Raw genomic sequence first — 18,835 nt, 5'->3', positions numbered from 1 at the left:
TATTCGACAATTGTTTATATGTACAAAGGTAGGCTTATTTTCTATACCATCGACTGCTTCTTTAAACATCTCTCCACTGCCCTTCATCTTCATTTGTAACAACAGTGTCCTGCTTGGCATGTGTAAACCCCAGTTCACCTGTTTGCCATGTCCTATTACATACCAAGTCACATTCATCCATCACCCTCTTAAGTTTCGATACCTATATGGCCTTGTCTGTCCTCATCGCTGCAGCCTCCTCCAGTGCTACAACACCCCTGCTCTGTCCTCTTCTCTCACTCTTTCCGCTCTTTCGCACAGCGACCACCTTATTTTGTCCCACTGCTGGCAGCCAGGCCTTCAGTGATCTAGGTCACACTCCTGTTGCATTTTCTCTCAACTTCCCGACCTCTGAACCTCACAGTTCACCTGTAGGACCTCCCTCGAACTCCACCTCTGCCAAGCTTTTAGTCATACCTCTTAACTTTGGCTCGATGAATCAGTTTCCCTTATGCCTCTATGCAAAAGGTGCCATATAAATGCAAATGACTGTTGTTGTTTTAAATATTGACATCCTCCTTTCTTCAAACTGCAAGTACATTATACGGTGAATTGTTCTTTTACATAGAATATACAGCACAGTAAGAAGGCCACTTGGTCCAACTACTCTGTGCTAGTGTTTGGATTCCACACGTGTCTGAATTGCCTTTCTGTTGCTGTGTGCTCATTTGCTTTTTGAATTAAAATTATTTCAAATATTGAAACATGAACAATAAATGTATATACTTGAAAAAGCACATGTAAAATATTGCACCAGGAGAAACTTTGAGACACTTAACAGACAGATTGTTTGCAAGCACTGCGGCTAAGTTCTTGACCAATTTGCACGTGGGCTTTGTCCTACCTGTAAGATGACGCTGTCTGGCTGAATGAAATTGCAGGCAGTCAATGTGGTGAGGATGGTTCGTTGGCAGGATGGCCATAGTCCAAGCAGCTTTCTACCACATGACAGCACACTGGGGACCAAGGCAAGAAAAACCACAGTTAATAAGATGAAAACCATGTCCGCTTCTACAATAAAAATAAAGTATTGCATTTATATGGGCTTGTTGACAACCTTAATATTGCACTTTACAGCCAATTAAAAGTGCTTTATTTTTTAAAATGTGCTCGCGGTTGTCATTAAGCATCAGCCATGGCTTAGCACTCCTGCTCCCGTCAAGCTCATGCCCAATTCCAGGAACAAAATCTAGGTTGACACTCTCATTGCAGCACAGAGGGAGTGGGAGACTTTAATCTGAGGCCCAGTTTTCTCTCCCAGGCAAAAGCGACAGATCCAAGGTGACCATGTGAAGAGGACATGGGACTTCCTCATGGTGCCCTGACGGATATCGATCCCTTAACAACCATGACTGAAGCATATTATCTTGTCATTTCCACCTTGCTGTTTGTGGGAGTTTGCTGTGTGCAAATTGGTTGTTGCACTTCCTGGGCTACAACAGGGACCAGCATGCTTCATTTTAAAAAAATCACTGGTTGAAAAGCAGTTTGGGATGTTCTGAAGTTGTTATAGAAGTCTTTCTTGCCTAAATCTAGATTTTTCTTTCCACTGCCCAGTGTAACACCCGTATCCCTTCCACCCTCCCCATCCGTAGTCTCCGCAAATTCCCATGCTAAAACTAGAATTCATAGAATTTACAGTGCAGAAGGAGGCCATTTGGCCCATCAAGTCTGCACTGACTCTTGGAAAGAGCACCCCACTTAAGCCCACACCTCCACCCTATCCCCGTAACCCAGTAACCCAGTAACCCCAGGGGAAATTTAGCATGGCCAATCCTCCTAACCCTGAACATCTTTGGACTGCGGGAGGAAACCGGAGCGCCCGGAGGAAACCCACGCAGACACGGGGAGAACGTGCAGATTCCGCACAGTGACCCAAGCCGGGAATCGAACCTGGGACCCTGGATCTGTGAAGCAGGAGCTGATAAGGTTGCTAAAGACCCCACCCCTCCACTCCTTCTTTCAAAATGCCTCATCTCAGAAGGGGGGGGGGGGGGGGCGGGGGGGGGGGGGCGGTGCTGGAGTGGAGATTGAAAGGGACAAATACCTTAAACTCATTTATTGCAAAATAATGAAAATCAATCACCGTCGTCTTTCAGAAGCCCAACATTTTTGAATTACAAAACCTTCTGGTTAAGAAGGCTTACATGGCTGCAGGAAAGCAGAAGCAATGGAGGGGCTGGTTTAGCTCACCAGGCTAAATCGCTGGCTTTTAAAGCAGACGAAGCAGGCCAGCAGCACGGTTCGATTCCATTACCAGCCTCCCCGGACAGGCGCCGGAATGTGGCGACTAGGGGCTTTTCACAGTAACTTCATTGAAGCCTACTCGTGACAATAAGCGATTTTCATTTCATTTCATTTTCATGCATTGTGTACTGTTTAAAAAGAGGTGATTCGGCCAATTATATCTATGCCAATTTTCAAGTTCAACCTAAAGCTGACCCCACTGTCCTGCTCCCTCTCCATCACCTTGCATTTTTTTGGCTCAAAATATGTTCCCACAGAAGCTGCCACAGTCTCTGCCTCAGTTGCTTTTTGTAGCAAAACACTTGTCCACAAGAATTTACCCAATTCTGTGTTCTGTCCACAACAGTGTGCACAGGTAGCAGGCATAAAATTGATGGTACATTGTCAAAATTTGGCGAATTAATAAAATTTATTGTTCATTCAGCTTCTCTCACTCAGCCCCTTGACCTTGTTCTGCCATTCAATAAGATCATGGCTGATCTGACTGCGACCTCAACCCCACATTGCTGCCCATTCCCCAAAAGCTCCCCCCCTCCCCCCCCCCCCCCCCCCCCCCCCCCGGTTACCAAGAATCTATCCAGCTCTGGGCAGCACAGTAGCACAAGTGATTAGCACTGTGGCATCACAGCGCCAGGGTCCCAGGTTCGATTCCCCGTTGGGTCACTGTCTCTGCGGAGTCTGCACGTTCTCTGCGTGGGTTTCCTCCGGGTGCTCCGGTTTCCTCTCTCAGTCCAAAGACGTGCAGGTTAGGTGGATTGGCCATGATAAATTGCCCTTAGTGACCAAAAAAGGTTAGGAGGGGTTATTGGGTTACGGGCATAGGGTGGAAGTGAGGGCTTAAGTGGGTCGGTGCAGACTCGATGGGCCGAATGGGTTCCTGCTGCACTGTATGTTCTATGTGTTCTGCCTTAAAAATATTCCAAGATTCTGCGTCCACTGCCTTTTGAGGACCAGAATTCCAGAGGCACACGACCCTCTGGGAGAAGAGATTTGTCCTCACCTCTGTCTTAAATGAGTGACACCCCATTTTTGAAAAGTGATCCCTAATTCTGGGTTATATAGAAACCAGAACCAAAACAAAGTCAGGACTTAACTTGAAGGAAGTCTAAGTGTTGTGAGCCCTGATTAAATGATGTCACTTGAGGACAAGAAGCAGCATTATCGGGGTGGTCAACATACAGCAAGAAAGGAAAAAGGGATGCTGAAAACACACAGCAAATCCGTCAGCATCTGACAGCCTTGACAAAGAGTCATCCAGACTCGAAACGTTGGCTCACTCCTCTCTCCACAGATGCGGTCAGGCCTGCCGTGATTGCCCAGTATTTTCTGTTTTTGTTTCCGATTCCAGCATCCGCAGTCATTTGCTTTTACCTGACAGCGGAATGAAAGGTTCACGAGAACCTTTCAAACTGAAGCCTGTACTTACTGAAGGGTGCCGATGGAAACATCAGCCCGTCTGTTCGCTTTCATCTACGTGGGCCGCAATGCTGCGGGATTTTGAATGCGACTCATACTGCCAGGTTTTTTTTTCTCGCCTCCGTGCCGCGCAACAGCCAGACCACTTCGCTGAGCGGTAAAGGAATGGGGAAGGACAGGCTGTTGTGTCACATCCTCCATCAGTCTTATCTGTGGGCGGGTTTAGCTGCAGGGAGACACAGCCGAGCTGTCACAGAAGGGAGGTTCTGGAAAATAAAACCACTCTACTAAATTGTTCAGCCATTAGAAACCACCCAATGTCCCTTAGCTGCAGCCCCCACCCCCCACCCCCCAACCCCCCACCCCCAACTCAACGGGAAGATAGATTTAAAAGGCCACCAAAACTGGTGTATCGAAAACCCCAGCTCTGTTCCATAAAGAGCAGATTAACTGAGAGCCTTGCTGAGTACTGACTCCAATCCAACAGAAGAGGGCACCTTTCGGCAAGCCTAGTCTGAAGAGACGGGGACCGAGTGCACTTTGAAGCGAGGCTTAAGTGCAGACAAGAAGGATTACGTTCCGTCTTTGCTAGCCGCAAGCACCCCGGGTGAGATGTATTTTACCCAATTCTGTGTTCTGTTACGAGCAGCTGTGGGCTGATTCCATGAGAAAGGAAACGGGCCGCGGTTGAAAGCAAATTGGGAACACCATTCAAAGAATAGAATCAGGTGCAGTGATGGCACAAAGCACTGGACTTTGCTCTGCAGCTGATCTGTGTAACCAATACCTGTCTGCATGCTGGGTGCAAAGGTGGAATTTTAAAAAAAAAACCTGCGATCACGCCTCACCAACAAAACAAACGGAAGTATTTTTTTTTTTAAGTGTCTTGAATTTCTGGACATCTCTAAATTCCTCCTGAGACAGCAGAGCCTCTTTATCTCATATCTTTACCAAGACTTTCTTCATTATTTGTGTAACCCTCTAACTCACATTTCTTTCTCAACAGCTTCACGCTACGCAGCTGTTACTTTGGCCCCAGACTGTGAACTGAGGTGTGGTTTGGATGTGCAATATCCAACTGAGCAAGGAGCCTTCGTGGAATGGCCCATCAGGGGAGCCACGGCAGGAAGGGGGAGGGGTTGGTTTAATAAGCTCTGCAGTATCCAAATTGTGAGATATTAATCTACGGTCACCACAACCAGAGTCAGAAACATCTGGTTGCTGAGAGCAGATGACCGGCTTACCAGAAGCACTTCTGAATTGTAAGTTCAGCTGTGTCGGCTTTAACCCCCAAAAAATGTTAAAATGCGATGCTTCAAATCAAAGATAGAAAGGGGTACACGGTAGCACAGTGGTTAGCACTGTTGTTTCTTAGCTCCAGGTTCGATTCCCGGCTTGGGTCACTGCCTGTGCGGAGTCTGCACGTTCTCCCCGTGTCAGTGTGGGTTCCCTCCGGGTGCTCCGGTTTCCTCCCACAAGTCCCGAAAGACGTGCGGTTAGGTGAACTAGACATTCTGAATTATCTCTTAGTGAACCCGAAAAGGCGCCGGAGTGTGGCGACTAGGGGATTTTCACAGTAACTTCATTGAAGTGTTAATGTAAGCCTACTTGTGACAATAAAGGTTATTATTATTAATAAATATAATTTTCAGATTCGCACCACAACTGGTCTCAATGGACTCTTGGATTCTTACTGCACAATGTGCCTGTGCAGACAGTGAGCATTCTCTAGAATGTGCTTAAAACTCCATGCTCTCTATTCATTACACCTACCAGGCTTATTGCCTGACTACGTTTTTGGAAAATCCTTTGATCACCATTCTTCAGGTAAAGTCCCTGGGATCTCTTTTTTTACAGCATTAAAAGCAGTAAATCAGTGCAGGAAAGCATCCTATCTGGCTGTACCACAGCCTGGTATGGCAACGGCTCGGCCCAGGACCGCAAGAAACTTCAGAGAGTCGTGAACACAGCCCAGTCCATCACACAAACCCGCCTCCGATCCATTGACTCTGTCTACACCTCCCGCTTGCTACCTGGGGAAAGCGGGCAGCATAATCAAACACCCCTCCCACCAGGCTTACTCCCTCTTCCAATTTCTTCCATCGGGCAGGAGATACAAAAGTCTGAGAACATGCACTGTCAGATTCAAAAACAGCTTCTTCCCTGCTGTTATCAGACTCCTAAATGATCCTCTTATGGACTGACCTGATTAATACTACACTCCTGGATGCTTCCCCATGCCGGTTTTTTATGTATTTACATTGTGTACCTTGTGTTGCCCTATTATGTATTTTCCTTTCAAGTGCTAAATGATCTGTTTGAGCTGCTCGCAGAAAAATACTTTTCACTGTACCTCGGTACACGTGACAATAAACAAATCCAAGTCCAATCCATAGATTATCATAGAATTTACAGTGCATGAGGCCATTCGGCCCATCGAGTCTGCATCGGCTCTTGGAAAGAGCACCCTACTCAAGCCCACATCTCCACCCTATCCCCATAACGCAGTAACCCCACCCAACACTAAGGGCAATTTTGGACACTAAGGGCAATTTATCATGGCCAATCCACCTAACCTGCACATCTTGAAATGAAAATGAAAATGAAATGAGATGAAAATCGCTTATTGTCACGAGTAGGCTTCAATGAAGTTACTGTGAAAAGTCCCTAGTCGCCACATTCCGGCGCCTGTCCAGGGAGGCTGGTACGGGAATCAAGCCGTGCTGCTGGCCTGCTTTAAAAGCCAGCGATTTAGCCCAGTGAGCTAAACCAGCTCATTTGGACTGTGGGAGGAAATCGGAGCACCTGGAGGAAACCCACGCACAAACGGGGAGGATGTGCAGACTCCGCACAGACAGTGACCCAAGCCGGAATCGAACCTGGGACCCTGGAGCTGTGAAGCAATTGTGCTAACCACAATGCTACCGTGCTGCCCTAATCCATGAACAATTGGATCTGGCTCAGCTGTAACAGCCAAACAGTCTTAGTGCACACTCAGTCATTCTCATCCATAGAGAAAGCTCACTTGAAGTACAGAAACCCAGGACTCTTAAGGAGAGGAGCGAGAAGTTTGGCATTGATAGAAACTACTGCTCGTTGTCTTAGAAGTCACCAAACAGTCCAGTATCTTGTGGCAGATGGAGAAACGTGGTACACAACCAAGATACAATTGCAAAAAAAAGTTTTAGAAAACCTCTCTCAAACTAAAGCACCTTATATGGTGGCATGTTCTCCCTGTTCACAAAATCGTTCTAGTTTTTTGTCACTATCTCATTAGAAGTTCCTTCCGCATTTATAATCAAAGTTGCCTATGTTACCGAGTCACAGTGTAGTTTCAATCAGGCTAGTGTTGGCTCTGTATTGTCTCAGTTTGCATTCCCCCAGCTCTCTGAGTTTAAAGCCTTCCATCGATGTGATCAGACTCCCATTATCTCTTACCCTTTAACCCTGCTTTTCCCGATGGCTGCAGTTGCTCCTGACTCCCATATACATCACAATTGATTGAAGAACAAGCTATTCATCATTTTTATTGCCAAAAGCAATACCCAAACCAGCACACGTGCAAACAGCTGCAAGGTATTCAACCTCCCTCCCACAAATGATCTCTTTAATAGAGGTAATTGTTTTTGCACCGATTGTGTTTTCTTTATTGTATCTGATCATAACCTAGTGTGAGAAACACCAGCATTAAATATGGACCTTGTTGATTACAAAAGCAATGCGATTAGATACACAAAGCAAAATGACTTGAATTAGAGAAGTAAAAATATCCAACAGTGTTTCCCTGCTACATCTGCCTCTTACTAGGTACATCTGGACAGTTAGTCATGCATCAATAGTTTGGACTCCCTTGGGGTCACTCCGTCACATGGTGACTAGTCAATACACTCCAAAGGCTCGGAAGTTGCTCAATTTAATGTATATAATTTAACTCTCAATCTCCTCACGCATCGAGAGAGATGGCAGGTGTCTTATGCTGTGCCTTATGTGTTGCGACACGCCTTACATGTTACAACCAACATAAATAACCTGTGATCCTCCGGAACAACTTACAAACTGCACCATTGGCGAGGATGTCCTCGGGGTTGGTCACAGACCAGAAATGTTGCAGGGTCTGTTGCACACGCATGTGGCAACAGTGTCAGGGTCGGTACAGTAATGTTGCAGGTTTGGGAAGTTGGCCAACAATGCCATGCATCAGGGCAGCACAGTGGCGCAGTGGTTAGTGCTGCTGCCTCACAGCGCTGAGGTCCCAGGTCCGATCCCGACTCTGGGTCACTGGCCGTGTGGGGTTTGCACATTCTCCCTGTGTTTGCGTGGGTCTTGCCCCCCCCCCCCCCCACACAACCCAAAGATGTGTAGGGTAGATGGATTGGTCACGCTAAATTGCCCCTTCATTGGAAAAAAATGAATTGGGTACTCTAGATTTATTTTTTAAAAAAACAATGCCATGTATCAGCACTGCAGTGGATTATTAGCAAAAGTTTTTTGTAAATACACAAAATAACATGTTGAATAATGTCGACAAAAATATATATTACGCCCCTAGCAGAATGTAGTCATTCATAAAAATAGGATTCATCCACAAGCCCTGAACCAGACATCAAATTGCAGCTCAATTATCCACTCCTTACTGACATGCGCAGAAACGTGTACCGGTTGAACCCTGGTTTATTTGACACCAAGAACTTACTGCCTGAAGTTGAAGAGGGGCATGGTCACCCATCCCATTGTTTCCGCCGTGCGTCGCTGTTTGCTGCCTTCAGACGAGCTCCCAGGAGGAGGGACAGGAAAGGCATAGAGTGTCAGTGTCAACAGGGTCTCTCGAGGCAGCTGATTAATATTAATGGGAAAACAGATGCTGGAAGAGACAGAGGAACAAGAGATTAAAAGGATGCTCAAGTAATTATTCCCAACACTTCCGGCTGGCCACCGACAGGGGAGGACAGGACAAAGGTTGGGCAAGATAGTCACACTGGAGGAATGGCTAAGAGCGGACTAACAGGGAGGCACGTGGCATAGTGGTTAGCACTGCAGCCTACGGCGCTGAGGAGCCGGGTTCGAATCCCGGCCCTGGGTCACTGGTCGTGTGGAGTTTGTACATTCTCCCTGTGTCTGCGTGGGTTTCGCCCCCACAACTCAAAGATGTGTAGGTTAGGTGGATTGGCCACGCTAAATTGCCCCTTAATTGGAAAAAAAATAATTGGGCACTCTAAATTTATATTTATAAAAAGAGCGGAGTAACATTATGGGGTTGGTGTGGAGAGTGAAGAGTGAAGCAACTACAAACTATTTCACATCAGCTGTAATGCCTCTGACTCCTTCTACATTGCTGGCAGTAATCTCCAGAGCGAACACGGACAGATTTTCCATGGGTAACACATCGAGGACATTCACTTTGAGAGAGGGCTTTTAATGGACCCGGCAGGCACCACAAGACAAATAAGGTAGATGGAAAAAAATATAGTTAGAAGACAGGTTCAAAGAATGTACAGCCATTCAATCCATCTGCTTCATGTAAGCATTTGTACTAAACCAATAATTTTTTTTTTTTAATGAATATACTTTTTCTGCCGGAGAACAAAGCTTCATTTACTCACTTCTGGTCCCATATAAGGAGATGGAAGAGGTACTTGTAGACGTGAGCTTTCTTGGTCTGTAGCTGACCGCACAGCTCCTTCCCGCCGTGACTGAGGCCACACGACAAATAAAAATCTTCATAACTGATGGGCCAGAGGGGAATGAAGAAAAACAAAATTTATTTTAAACCCACTTACAAGATCAGCCACTATCTTCATTCAGCTCCAAGCATCGACGAGCTATCGTGTATAACAATTTTGATCAACTACCTTGCTGACCATTTTTCCCCAGTAGTCTGCACCTCGACCTAGTCAAACAGCAGAAGGTGCTCTCGACGTGCATTTGACTGTGAGAAATTTGCTTGATTCAGTAACCTCTGTTAGTGTCCCCCTCTCAGTATGAAACATAATTTTAAAAAAATAGGAGCAGGGGGGGGGGGGGGGGGGGGGGGGGTGTCAGTTGACCCTTCGACCTTGTTTTTCGTTAATTAAGATCATGACTGAACTGCTACATCAACTTCACTTTCCTACCCTATCCATCCCCTAACCTAGGATTTCCTTAGCGCTCAAAATCCAGTCAATTTCTATCTTAAATATACTCAGTGAGGAATAGAGTATGTGGTAGTGCGGCCCCTTTAAGGGGGCGGCCTCGATGGACCACGTGGCCGGCTAGGGGCCAGTAGCGTGTCAGCCGGCCAATAGGGAGCCGCACGGGGCCCTGGTCAGTGTGGACACCTGGAGCCGAAATATTAAAACCTGTTATGTTGTGTTCCATGTCTGTTACTTAACTGCCTTTATCTTTCTCATCAATAAACCCCTTTGTTAACTATCAGAAGCCTCCTGCGTATGTCTCAAGCCACCACAGATTGTGAGTGGAGAGAGCAGCAATTAATCTTGCAGGATTACTCACAGTGTAACCCCATATTGCGGCTTTATTTATTTTCTATAGTATCATTTTAAGGGTACAGAAGATGCCATCTTTCAGCAGGATCAGAATTACTCACTGTGCAAGTGAATGGAAATGGACAAGAGCCAATTCAGGGAGGTGGAGTGCGAACAAGGATGATTGTGAATAAAGTGTGAGAGCATAACAGACCCAGTGGTCTAATGCCTGAGCTGGAAGTTTCATGCCTGCAGCTTTTGTCTGTGCTTTTCTACTTAATTTATATAGTACCATTTCCACCTAATAAAACATCCAAAGAAGCTTCACCGGAGCGTTATCAAACATAATTTGACAGCTCCAGGCAGTTGCCAAAACACATTCACACCGCAGTGCTAAACGTGTTGTAAATCAGATAGATTCCTGAAACCCGGTTTAATGTTATAACTTTGAACGCAAATTGTAAATGGAAGCCAGTAAAATACAAGGGCATCTCATGACTCAGATTTCTTGAATCAGTAAGAAATGCGCGTAATCTGTCCCCCCCCCCCCCCCCCCAAAAAGCAACCAAACTGAAATCAGGCTTCTGTTCTCAGAGAGTTAAACCACTTCAGATTGACAAAGATGTTGTGCAGCCGCCTCCGCCCCTCCCCCCCCCCCCCCCCCCCCCCCCCCCCTCTCCATGAAGCTATACCTCGAGGGTAGTGTGGGAGCCGGCGAGAGGCAGAAGGACATCTGTCCATTGAAGATGCCTATACAGAAAATGCTTCTCAGCACAGACCAAGCATGTGACAGGTGCCTGGCGACAAGTAGGGGGCGGATTACATCTGGGGCCAAAGGCCAAAGGGCAGACAGAGTTTCCCAGGGTACATCATTTATCAGAGCCAATCGCCAATCAGCATACATTAGAGGCACATAATGGCAGAGGTCCCAAGGGGCAGCACAGTTTCTATCAGCCTTTTCTATCACACGGGGCCTTGAGAAGACAGGGGAGAAAAAAAAGACACTGTGGGAAGTTTCCCAAGATTGGAACAAACCCCCTCGGCTACTCCAAAGCAAGAAGCAGGTCAACAGGCATTGGCTGATACCTTTACCCTTCCCACTGAGGCATGTGTCTGTCATTTGTTAAGAGGCGAGAGAGAAACAGCAGAAAGGCTATTGTCCCTCTCGCAGCTCCAGCCACAGGCCAGTGCAGAGGATTAACCCTTTCACTGGCCAATTGCAATTCTATTTGATGGCTTCGCTAAGCACCTACTGGGCACCATCTGTTCTCTCGGCATTTCATTCGCAGGATATTGTGTGGACGGTATTAGCCATTGAACCAGCAGCCTTTATCTCATTATAAACTTCTTCCTCTCTCTCGGAGATGCTGATTTTGCATTTGCCTGTCACCAATCAGCACAAAACCCAAGTTTAATATGTTTAACTTGCAAGTCATGTGAATGTCACCTACTTGATCATGAATGCTATCGCATCCAATCTTAATACTAGAACAAAAAAACTCTCCCACAATAGTGTTGGATATGGAGGTGGAGGTCAAGCTGGTTTTTCCCCTCCCTATCCCAAGAGTGCCAAGACTAATTGTAGTGTGCAGGCCATCATGTTGTCGTGAGGTTGAAGCCTACATGAACTACTTTTCGTTCCCACTGTGTTATGCACTGTACAAAGGGTTGTAGACTCTAATCTTGCTAGTCAGTACCCCTAGTTCAAGTCAGAGACTTGAGCACATAATCCAGGCTGACACTTAAGATAGAACAGTACAGCACAGAACAGGCCCTTCGGCCCTCGATGTTGTGCCGAGCTTTGTCCAAAACCAAGATCAAGCTATCCCACTCCCTGTCATTCTGGGGTGTGCTCCATGACCCTATCCAATAACCGCTTGAAATTTCCTAAAGTGTCCGACTCCACTATCACAACAGGCAGTCCATTCCACATCCTAACCACTCTCTGAGTAAAGAACCTACCTCGGATATCCCTCCTATCTCTCTCACCCCGAATCTTATAGTTATGCCCCCTTGTAACAGCTACATCCACCCGAGGAAATAGTCTCTGAACATCCACTCTATCTATGCCCCTCATCATCTTATAAACCTCTATTAAGTCGCCTCTCATCCTCCTTCGCTCCAATGAGAAAAGCCCAAGCTCCCTCAACCTTTCCTCATAAGACCTATCCTCCAAACCAGGCAGCATCCTGATAAATCCCCTTTGCTCCCTTTCCAATGCTTTCATATACTTCCTATAATGAGGTGACCAGAACTGCACACAATACTCCAAATGAAGTGCTATACTGAGGGAGCGCTGCAAGATTGGCGGTGCTGTTTTGCGATGAAGCATTAAATGGAGCCTGCCCTCTCAGGTAGATATAATAGAACACAAGGCACTATCTCAAAGAACACATTGTGCCCCACCAAAATGTATCCCTTCCTTAACATTGAAACAGATTAGCTGGTCAGTATCACATTGCTGACTATGTGAGCTTTCTGTGTGAACATTGGCTGTCGCAATTCCCATATTACAAATTGTTAGCAAAATAACGGTAGTTTTAAGGGATTTATATTTGTATTGGTCAGCATTAGAAATAAGGTACAGCCAGTAAGGGACTTTGCGCGGAAGGTTTGGGCTACTGAAGCATGCCCTGCTGGAGCGACTGCTGCTTCTGGACATGGTAGGGGGCGGCAGGATCGGAGACATTTATGGGTGGCTGGGAGAGCAGGGGGGCGAGCAAGGTGGTGAAGATTAAGGAGAGGTGGGAGGGGGAGCTGAGAGGGGAGATAAACTGGGGAGTGTGGAGGGAGATGCTATGCAGGGTAAACACAATTCCTTGTGCGCCTGATACAGTTCAAGGTGATACATCGGGTGCATATGATTCAAGCAAGAATAAGTGAGTTCTTCCAGGGAGTGGCAGACAAGTGCGAGAAGTGTGGGCGGGGACCAGCAAACCACGCACATATGTTCTGGGGCTGCGAGAAGTTGGAGAGAGTCTGGGTGGGAGTGTACGCAGCACGAACTAGGATAGTGGGGGAGGGGGCTGGGCCGGACCCTTTGGTGCCGATATTTGGGATATCGGAAAAGCCGGAGCTGATGGAGGGGAGGAAGGCCGATGTCATGGCCTCAGCCTCGCTAGTTGCCCGGCAAAGGATCTTACTGGAATTGGGGTCGGCAACGCCATCGGAGGTGGCGGCCTGGCTGGGAGACATGTACGACTTTCTCCGCCTGGAAAAGATCAAATACGAACTGAGGGGTTCTGTGGAGGGTTTTGAGGCAAGGCGCGGGATGATTGTGGCCGCGTTTGAAGAGCTGTTCGACGCGGGGCGGCAAGGGGGGGATCGGGGGGTTGAAAATGGGAATAAATTTGTACAAACTGTATAATTGTGTGTTGGGGAGTATGTTTCCCGGACTGTTTATGTTTCATAATCATTTGGATAAGTTTGGCATAAAATACATTAAAAAAAGAAAGAGTCTTTAGTGGGTTTAATTTAATATTTCTGTGTCTTGAAGGGTAAAACCTGTAGTTAGATTCATGCTGGATAACAGTGTTTGATCGTGTGGGGGTTGGTTAAGTTCCAACTGTGATTCTATTGTGCTGGTAGGGGGCAACACCATAAAGAATTTAAAAAACAGCAGTCGTTGTTTAGCAACTGGGGCCTTGTAGGCATAAAAAAATCTTCTAAGTTTTAGTTTTAACTAGAAGCCAGGGCTGTTGAGACAGGATTTGGGGAGTGAACATCTCTCCGCTCTGCCAGAAGAAAGACTGGACAGGGCGGGACCTGCAAAGAAGAAAACTTCCTGACTTACAAGTTACAGTCCAGATAACCAGGGAATTGGGACAAAAGGAACACTTAAGACACCTGAAGTTCAAAGACCAGAGACCAAAGTATTGTTCATAAGGATTCAAGGAAGAGTAAACAAAGTACTCTTACGTTAAAACAACAATCGCAGTAATGTGATTTAAAGTTGGACAGCAGACCGCAGAGACAGATAAAATGTTTAATGTCATTTTAATACAGTCTGGGAATCAAGAGGTAAAGCAAAGGGCCGACCGGGAACTTAGTGGTTAGCACTGTTGCTTCACAGCACCAGGAACCCGGTTCAATTTCCACCTAGGGTCACTGTCTGTGCAGAGTCTGCACGTTCTCCCAGTGTCTGCGTGGATTTCCTCTGGGTGCTCAGGTTTCCTCCCACAAGTCCAGAAAGATGGCCTGTTAGGTGAATTGGGCATTCTGAATTTTCCCTCTGTGTACCCGAACAGGCGCCGGAATGTGGCGACTTGGGGGTTTTCACAGTAACTTCTTTGCAATGGTAATGTCAGCCTACTTGTGACACTAGGAAAGATTATTGTGAACAGTTTGCGCAGCAGTCAAGGCAAAGAAATCCTGGACTTGATTCAAAGTGGAGATGGAGCAACATTTAAAAGAGTCATTTGTAAAACTTGGACGGGATTTTGGAATGCAAACCGTGAAAGGAAAGCATTATTATGAGAGGAGATTTTTAAAGTGTGTTTTTGGGAGTTTGGTAACTCTCATGTAACAATCATCTGGGGGGATCCGGAGGAGAAAATCACTGACACTAATTTGGGTTCAGCGCAAAGTGTGTGTATTTGACCACAGCCAATCTGTGTACTTAAAAGGAACTGTGCGTTAATAGAACAAAGAAAATTACAGCACAGGAACAGGCCCTTCGGCCCTCCCAGCCTGCGCCGATCCAGATCCTTTATCTAAACCTGTCGCCTATTTTCCAAGGATCTACTTCCCTCTGTTCCCCGCCCGTTCATATATCTGTCCAGATGCGTCTTAAATGATGCTATCATGCCCGCTTCTACCACCTCCGCTGGCAAAGCATTCCAGGCACCCACCACCCTCTGCGTAAAAAACTTTCCACGCACATCTCCCTTAAATTTTCCCCCTCTGAAATCGTGACCCCTTGTAATTGACACTCCCACTCTTGGAAAAAGCTTGTTGCTATCCACCCTGTCCATACCTCTCAATCTTGTAGACCCCAATCAGGTCCCCCCTCAACCTCCGTCTTTCCAACGAAAACAATCCTAATCTACTCAACCTTTCTTCATAGCTAGCACCCTCCATACCAGGCAACATCCTGGTGAACCTCCTCTGCACCCTCTCTAAAGCATCCACATCCTTCTGGTAATGTGGCGACCAGAACTGCACACAGTATTCCAAATGTGGCCTAACCAAAGTCCTATACAACTGTAACATGACCTGCCGACTCTTGTACTCAATACCCCGTCCGATGAAGGCAAGCATGCTGTATGCCTTCTTGACCCCTCTATCGACCTGTGTTGCCACCTTCAGGGTACAATGGACCTGAACTCCCAGATCTCTCTGTACATCAATTTTCCCCAGGACTCTTCCATTGACCATATAGTCCGCTCTTGAATTAGATCTTCCAAAATGCATCACCTCGCATTTGCCTGGATTGAACTCCATCTGCCATTTCTCTGCCCAACTCTCCAATCTATCTATATTTTGCTGTATTCTCTGACAGTCCTCCTCGCTATCTGCAATTCCACCAATCTTAGTATCATCTGCAAACTTGCTCATCAGACCACCTGTACCTTCGTCCAGATCATTTATGTATATCACAAAGAACAGTGGTCCGAGCACGGATCCCTGTGGAACACCACTAGTCACCTTTCTCCATTTTGAGACACTCCCTTCCACCACTACTCTCTGTCTCCTGTTGCCCAGCCAGTTCTTTATCCATCTAGCTAGTACACCCTGAACCCCATATGACTTCACTTTTGCCATCAACCTGCCATGGGAAACCTTATCAAACGCCTTACTGAAGTCCATGTATATGACATCTACAGCCCTTCCCTCATCAATTAACTTCTCAAAGAATTCTATTAGGTTTGTGAGACTTAACCTTCCCTGCACAAAACCATGCTGCCTATCACTGATAAGTCTATTTTCTTCCAAATGTGAATAGATCCTATCCCTCAGTATCTTCTCCAACAGTTTGCCTACCACTGATGTCAAGCTCACCAGGTTTATAATTCCCTGGATTATCCCTGCTTCCCTTCTTAAACAAAGGGACAACATTAGCAATTCTCCAGTCCTCCGGGACCTCACCCGTGCTCAAGGATGCTGCAAAGATATCTGTTAAAGCCCCAGCTATTTTGTTCCTCGTTTCCCTCAGTAACCTGGAATAGATCCCACCCGGCCCTGGGGACTTGTCCACCTTAATGCCTTTTAGAATACACAAAACATCCCCCTTCCTTATGCCGACATGACCTAGAGTATTTAAACATCCATCCATAGCCTCAACATCCGTCATGTCCTTCTCCTTGGTGAATACCGATGCAAAGTACTCATTAAGAATCTCACTCATTTCCTCTGACTCCACGCATAAATTCCCTCTTTTGTCTTTGGGTGGGCCAATCCTTTCTCTAGTTACCCTCTTGCTCCTTATATACGAATAAAAGGCTTTGGGATTTTCCTTAACCCTGTTAGCCAAAGATATTTCATGATCCCTTTTAGCCCACTTTTTTGCGCGTTTGAGATTTGTCCTACTTTCCCGATATTCATCCAAAGCTTCATCAGTTTTGAGTCGCCTCGATCTTATGTATGCTTCCTTTTTCTTCTTAGCTAGTCTCACAATTCCACCTGTCACCCATGGTTCCCTAATCTTGCCATTTCTATCTCTCATTTTCACAGGGACATGTCTGTCCTGCACTCTAATCAACCTTTCCTTAAAAGACTCCCACATTTCAAATGTGGATTTACCCTTAAACAGCTCTCCCAATCCACATTCCCTAGCTCCTGCCGAATTTTGTTATACTTGGCCTTTCCCCAATTTAGCACTCTTCCTTTAGGACCACTCTCGTCTTTGTCCATGAGTATTCTAAAACTTACGGAATTATGATCGCTATTTCCAAAGTAATCACCGACTGAAACTTCAAGCACCTGGCCGGGATCATTCCCCAATACCAGGTCCAGTATGGCCCCTTCCCGAGTTGGACTATTTACATACTGCTCTAAAAAACTCTCCTGGATGCTCCTTACAAATTCTGCTCCATCTACACCTCCAACACTACATGTGTCCCATTCAATGTTGGGGAAGTTAAAATCTCCCATCACAACCACCCTATTGCTCCTACATTGTTCTATAATCTGTCTGCATATTTGTACCTCTACTTCACGCTCGCTTTTGGGAGGCCTGTAGTAAACAATGTTACTGCACCCTTCCTATTTCTTAGCTCTATCCATATTGCCTCAGTGCTCAAATCTCCATCGTGCCGGCCTTAATCACAGCTGTGATATCATCTCTGATTAGTAATGCAACTCCTCCACCCCTTTTACCTCCCTCCCTATCCCTCCTGAAGCATCTATACCCTGGGATATTTAGTTGCCAGTCTTGCCCTTCCCTCAACCAAGTCTCAGTAATACCAATAACATCATATTCCTAGGTACTAATCCAAGCCCTAAATTCATCTGCCTTACCTGCTACACTTCTTGCATTAAAACAAATGCACCTCAGACCACATGTCCCTTTGCGTTCATCATCTCTTCCCTGTCTACTCTTTCCCTTAGTCACATTGAGTTTATTATCTAGTACCTTACTGGCTTTAGTTGCTGCCTCTTTACTGACCTCTAACTTCCAAATCTGGTTCCCAACCCCTGCCACATTAGTTTAAAACCTCCCCAACAGTGTTAGCAAAAGCACCCCCTAGGACATTGGTTCCAGTCCTGCCCAGGTGTAGACCATCCGATTTGTAATGGTCCCACCACCCCCAGAACCGGTTCCAATGTCCCAAAAATCTGAACCCCTCCCTCTTGCACCATTTCCCAAACTACGTATTCATTCTGACTATTCTTGAATTTCTACTCTGACTGTCTCGTGGCAGTGGTAGCAATCCTGAGATTACTACCTTTGAGGTCCTACTTTTTAAACTTATCTTCTAACTCCCTAAATTCTGATTGGAGGACCTCATCACGTTTTTTACCTATATCGTTGGTGCCTATATGCACCACGACAACTGGCTGTTCACCCTCCCCCTTCCGTCTGCCTCTTTTCACCCCTCATCCCCCAAGCAAAAATAGGTTTGGAAGACTCAACTTCTGCAATGGAATCTTTATTTTTTTTACAGCAATTAAGAGGTCCTTTTAGCCCTCAATTCCTCTGTTGGGTGCCATAAAAAGCTATCCCACCTGATTCCATTGTTTTGTTCTTTCTCCATATCCTTCTCAATATTTATTTTCCAAATATTTCACTTTTAAAACTTTTACAGATTCTGCTTCTAACACCGTTTCTAGTAGGCACTTCAAACCAACATCAAAAATCTCCCATGTAACAAACATTCTCCAAACATCTTAAAAGAACATTAATATTTTGTCCTTTATATCCCAATTAACTGACCGGTGGAATTAATGTTTCTTTATATACTTCTGTTAAATCTCCTCTTGTCCTTTGTTCTCAGGTTCCGGTTTCTCTAACCACTCCCCATAATCAAAGCCCATCATTCCATATTATCATCTTAGTGAATCTCTCCTGCCCATATCATAGAATTTACAGTGCAGGAGGCCATTTGGCCCATCAAGTCTGCACCGGCCCTTGGAAAGAGCACCCTACTTAAGGATGTTAAAATCATCATGCTTTTGACATCCTTCTTAAAGTGAGGCATCCAAAACTAAATACAAACATCCTAACAGCCCCA

At 45.9% G+C, this 18,835-nt stretch overlaps 1 protein-coding gene across 1 annotated transcript in view; it reads right to left on the bottom strand.

Annotated features, from left to right (window-relative positions):
- The window catches only part of pik3c2b (phosphatidylinositol-4-phosphate 3-kinase, catalytic subunit type 2 beta), a 195,552-nt gene that overhangs the window by 88,741 nt on the left and 87,976 nt on the right, over positions 1–18,835 (bottom strand). Inside the window, exons 12-14 of the mRNA XM_038819586.1 lie at positions 9,303–9,425; positions 8,396–8,563; positions 884–995 (exon numbers count right to left, since the gene is read on the bottom strand). Of these exons, the coding sequence (XP_038675514.1) occupies positions 884–995; positions 8,396–8,563; positions 9,303–9,425 (403 nt within the window). The remainder of the gene's footprint in view (positions 1–883; positions 996–8,395; positions 8,564–9,302; positions 9,426–18,835) is intronic.

This window comes from Scyliorhinus canicula, chromosome 15, assembly GCF_902713615.1.
Source record: "Scyliorhinus canicula chromosome 15, sScyCan1.1, whole genome shotgun sequence".
Classification (NCBI taxonomy): Eukaryota; Metazoa; Chordata; class Chondrichthyes; order Carcharhiniformes; family Scyliorhinidae; genus Scyliorhinus; species Scyliorhinus canicula.
The sequence above is the reverse complement of the archived record's forward strand: the minus strand, read 5'-3'. Positions and strand labels throughout refer to the sequence as shown.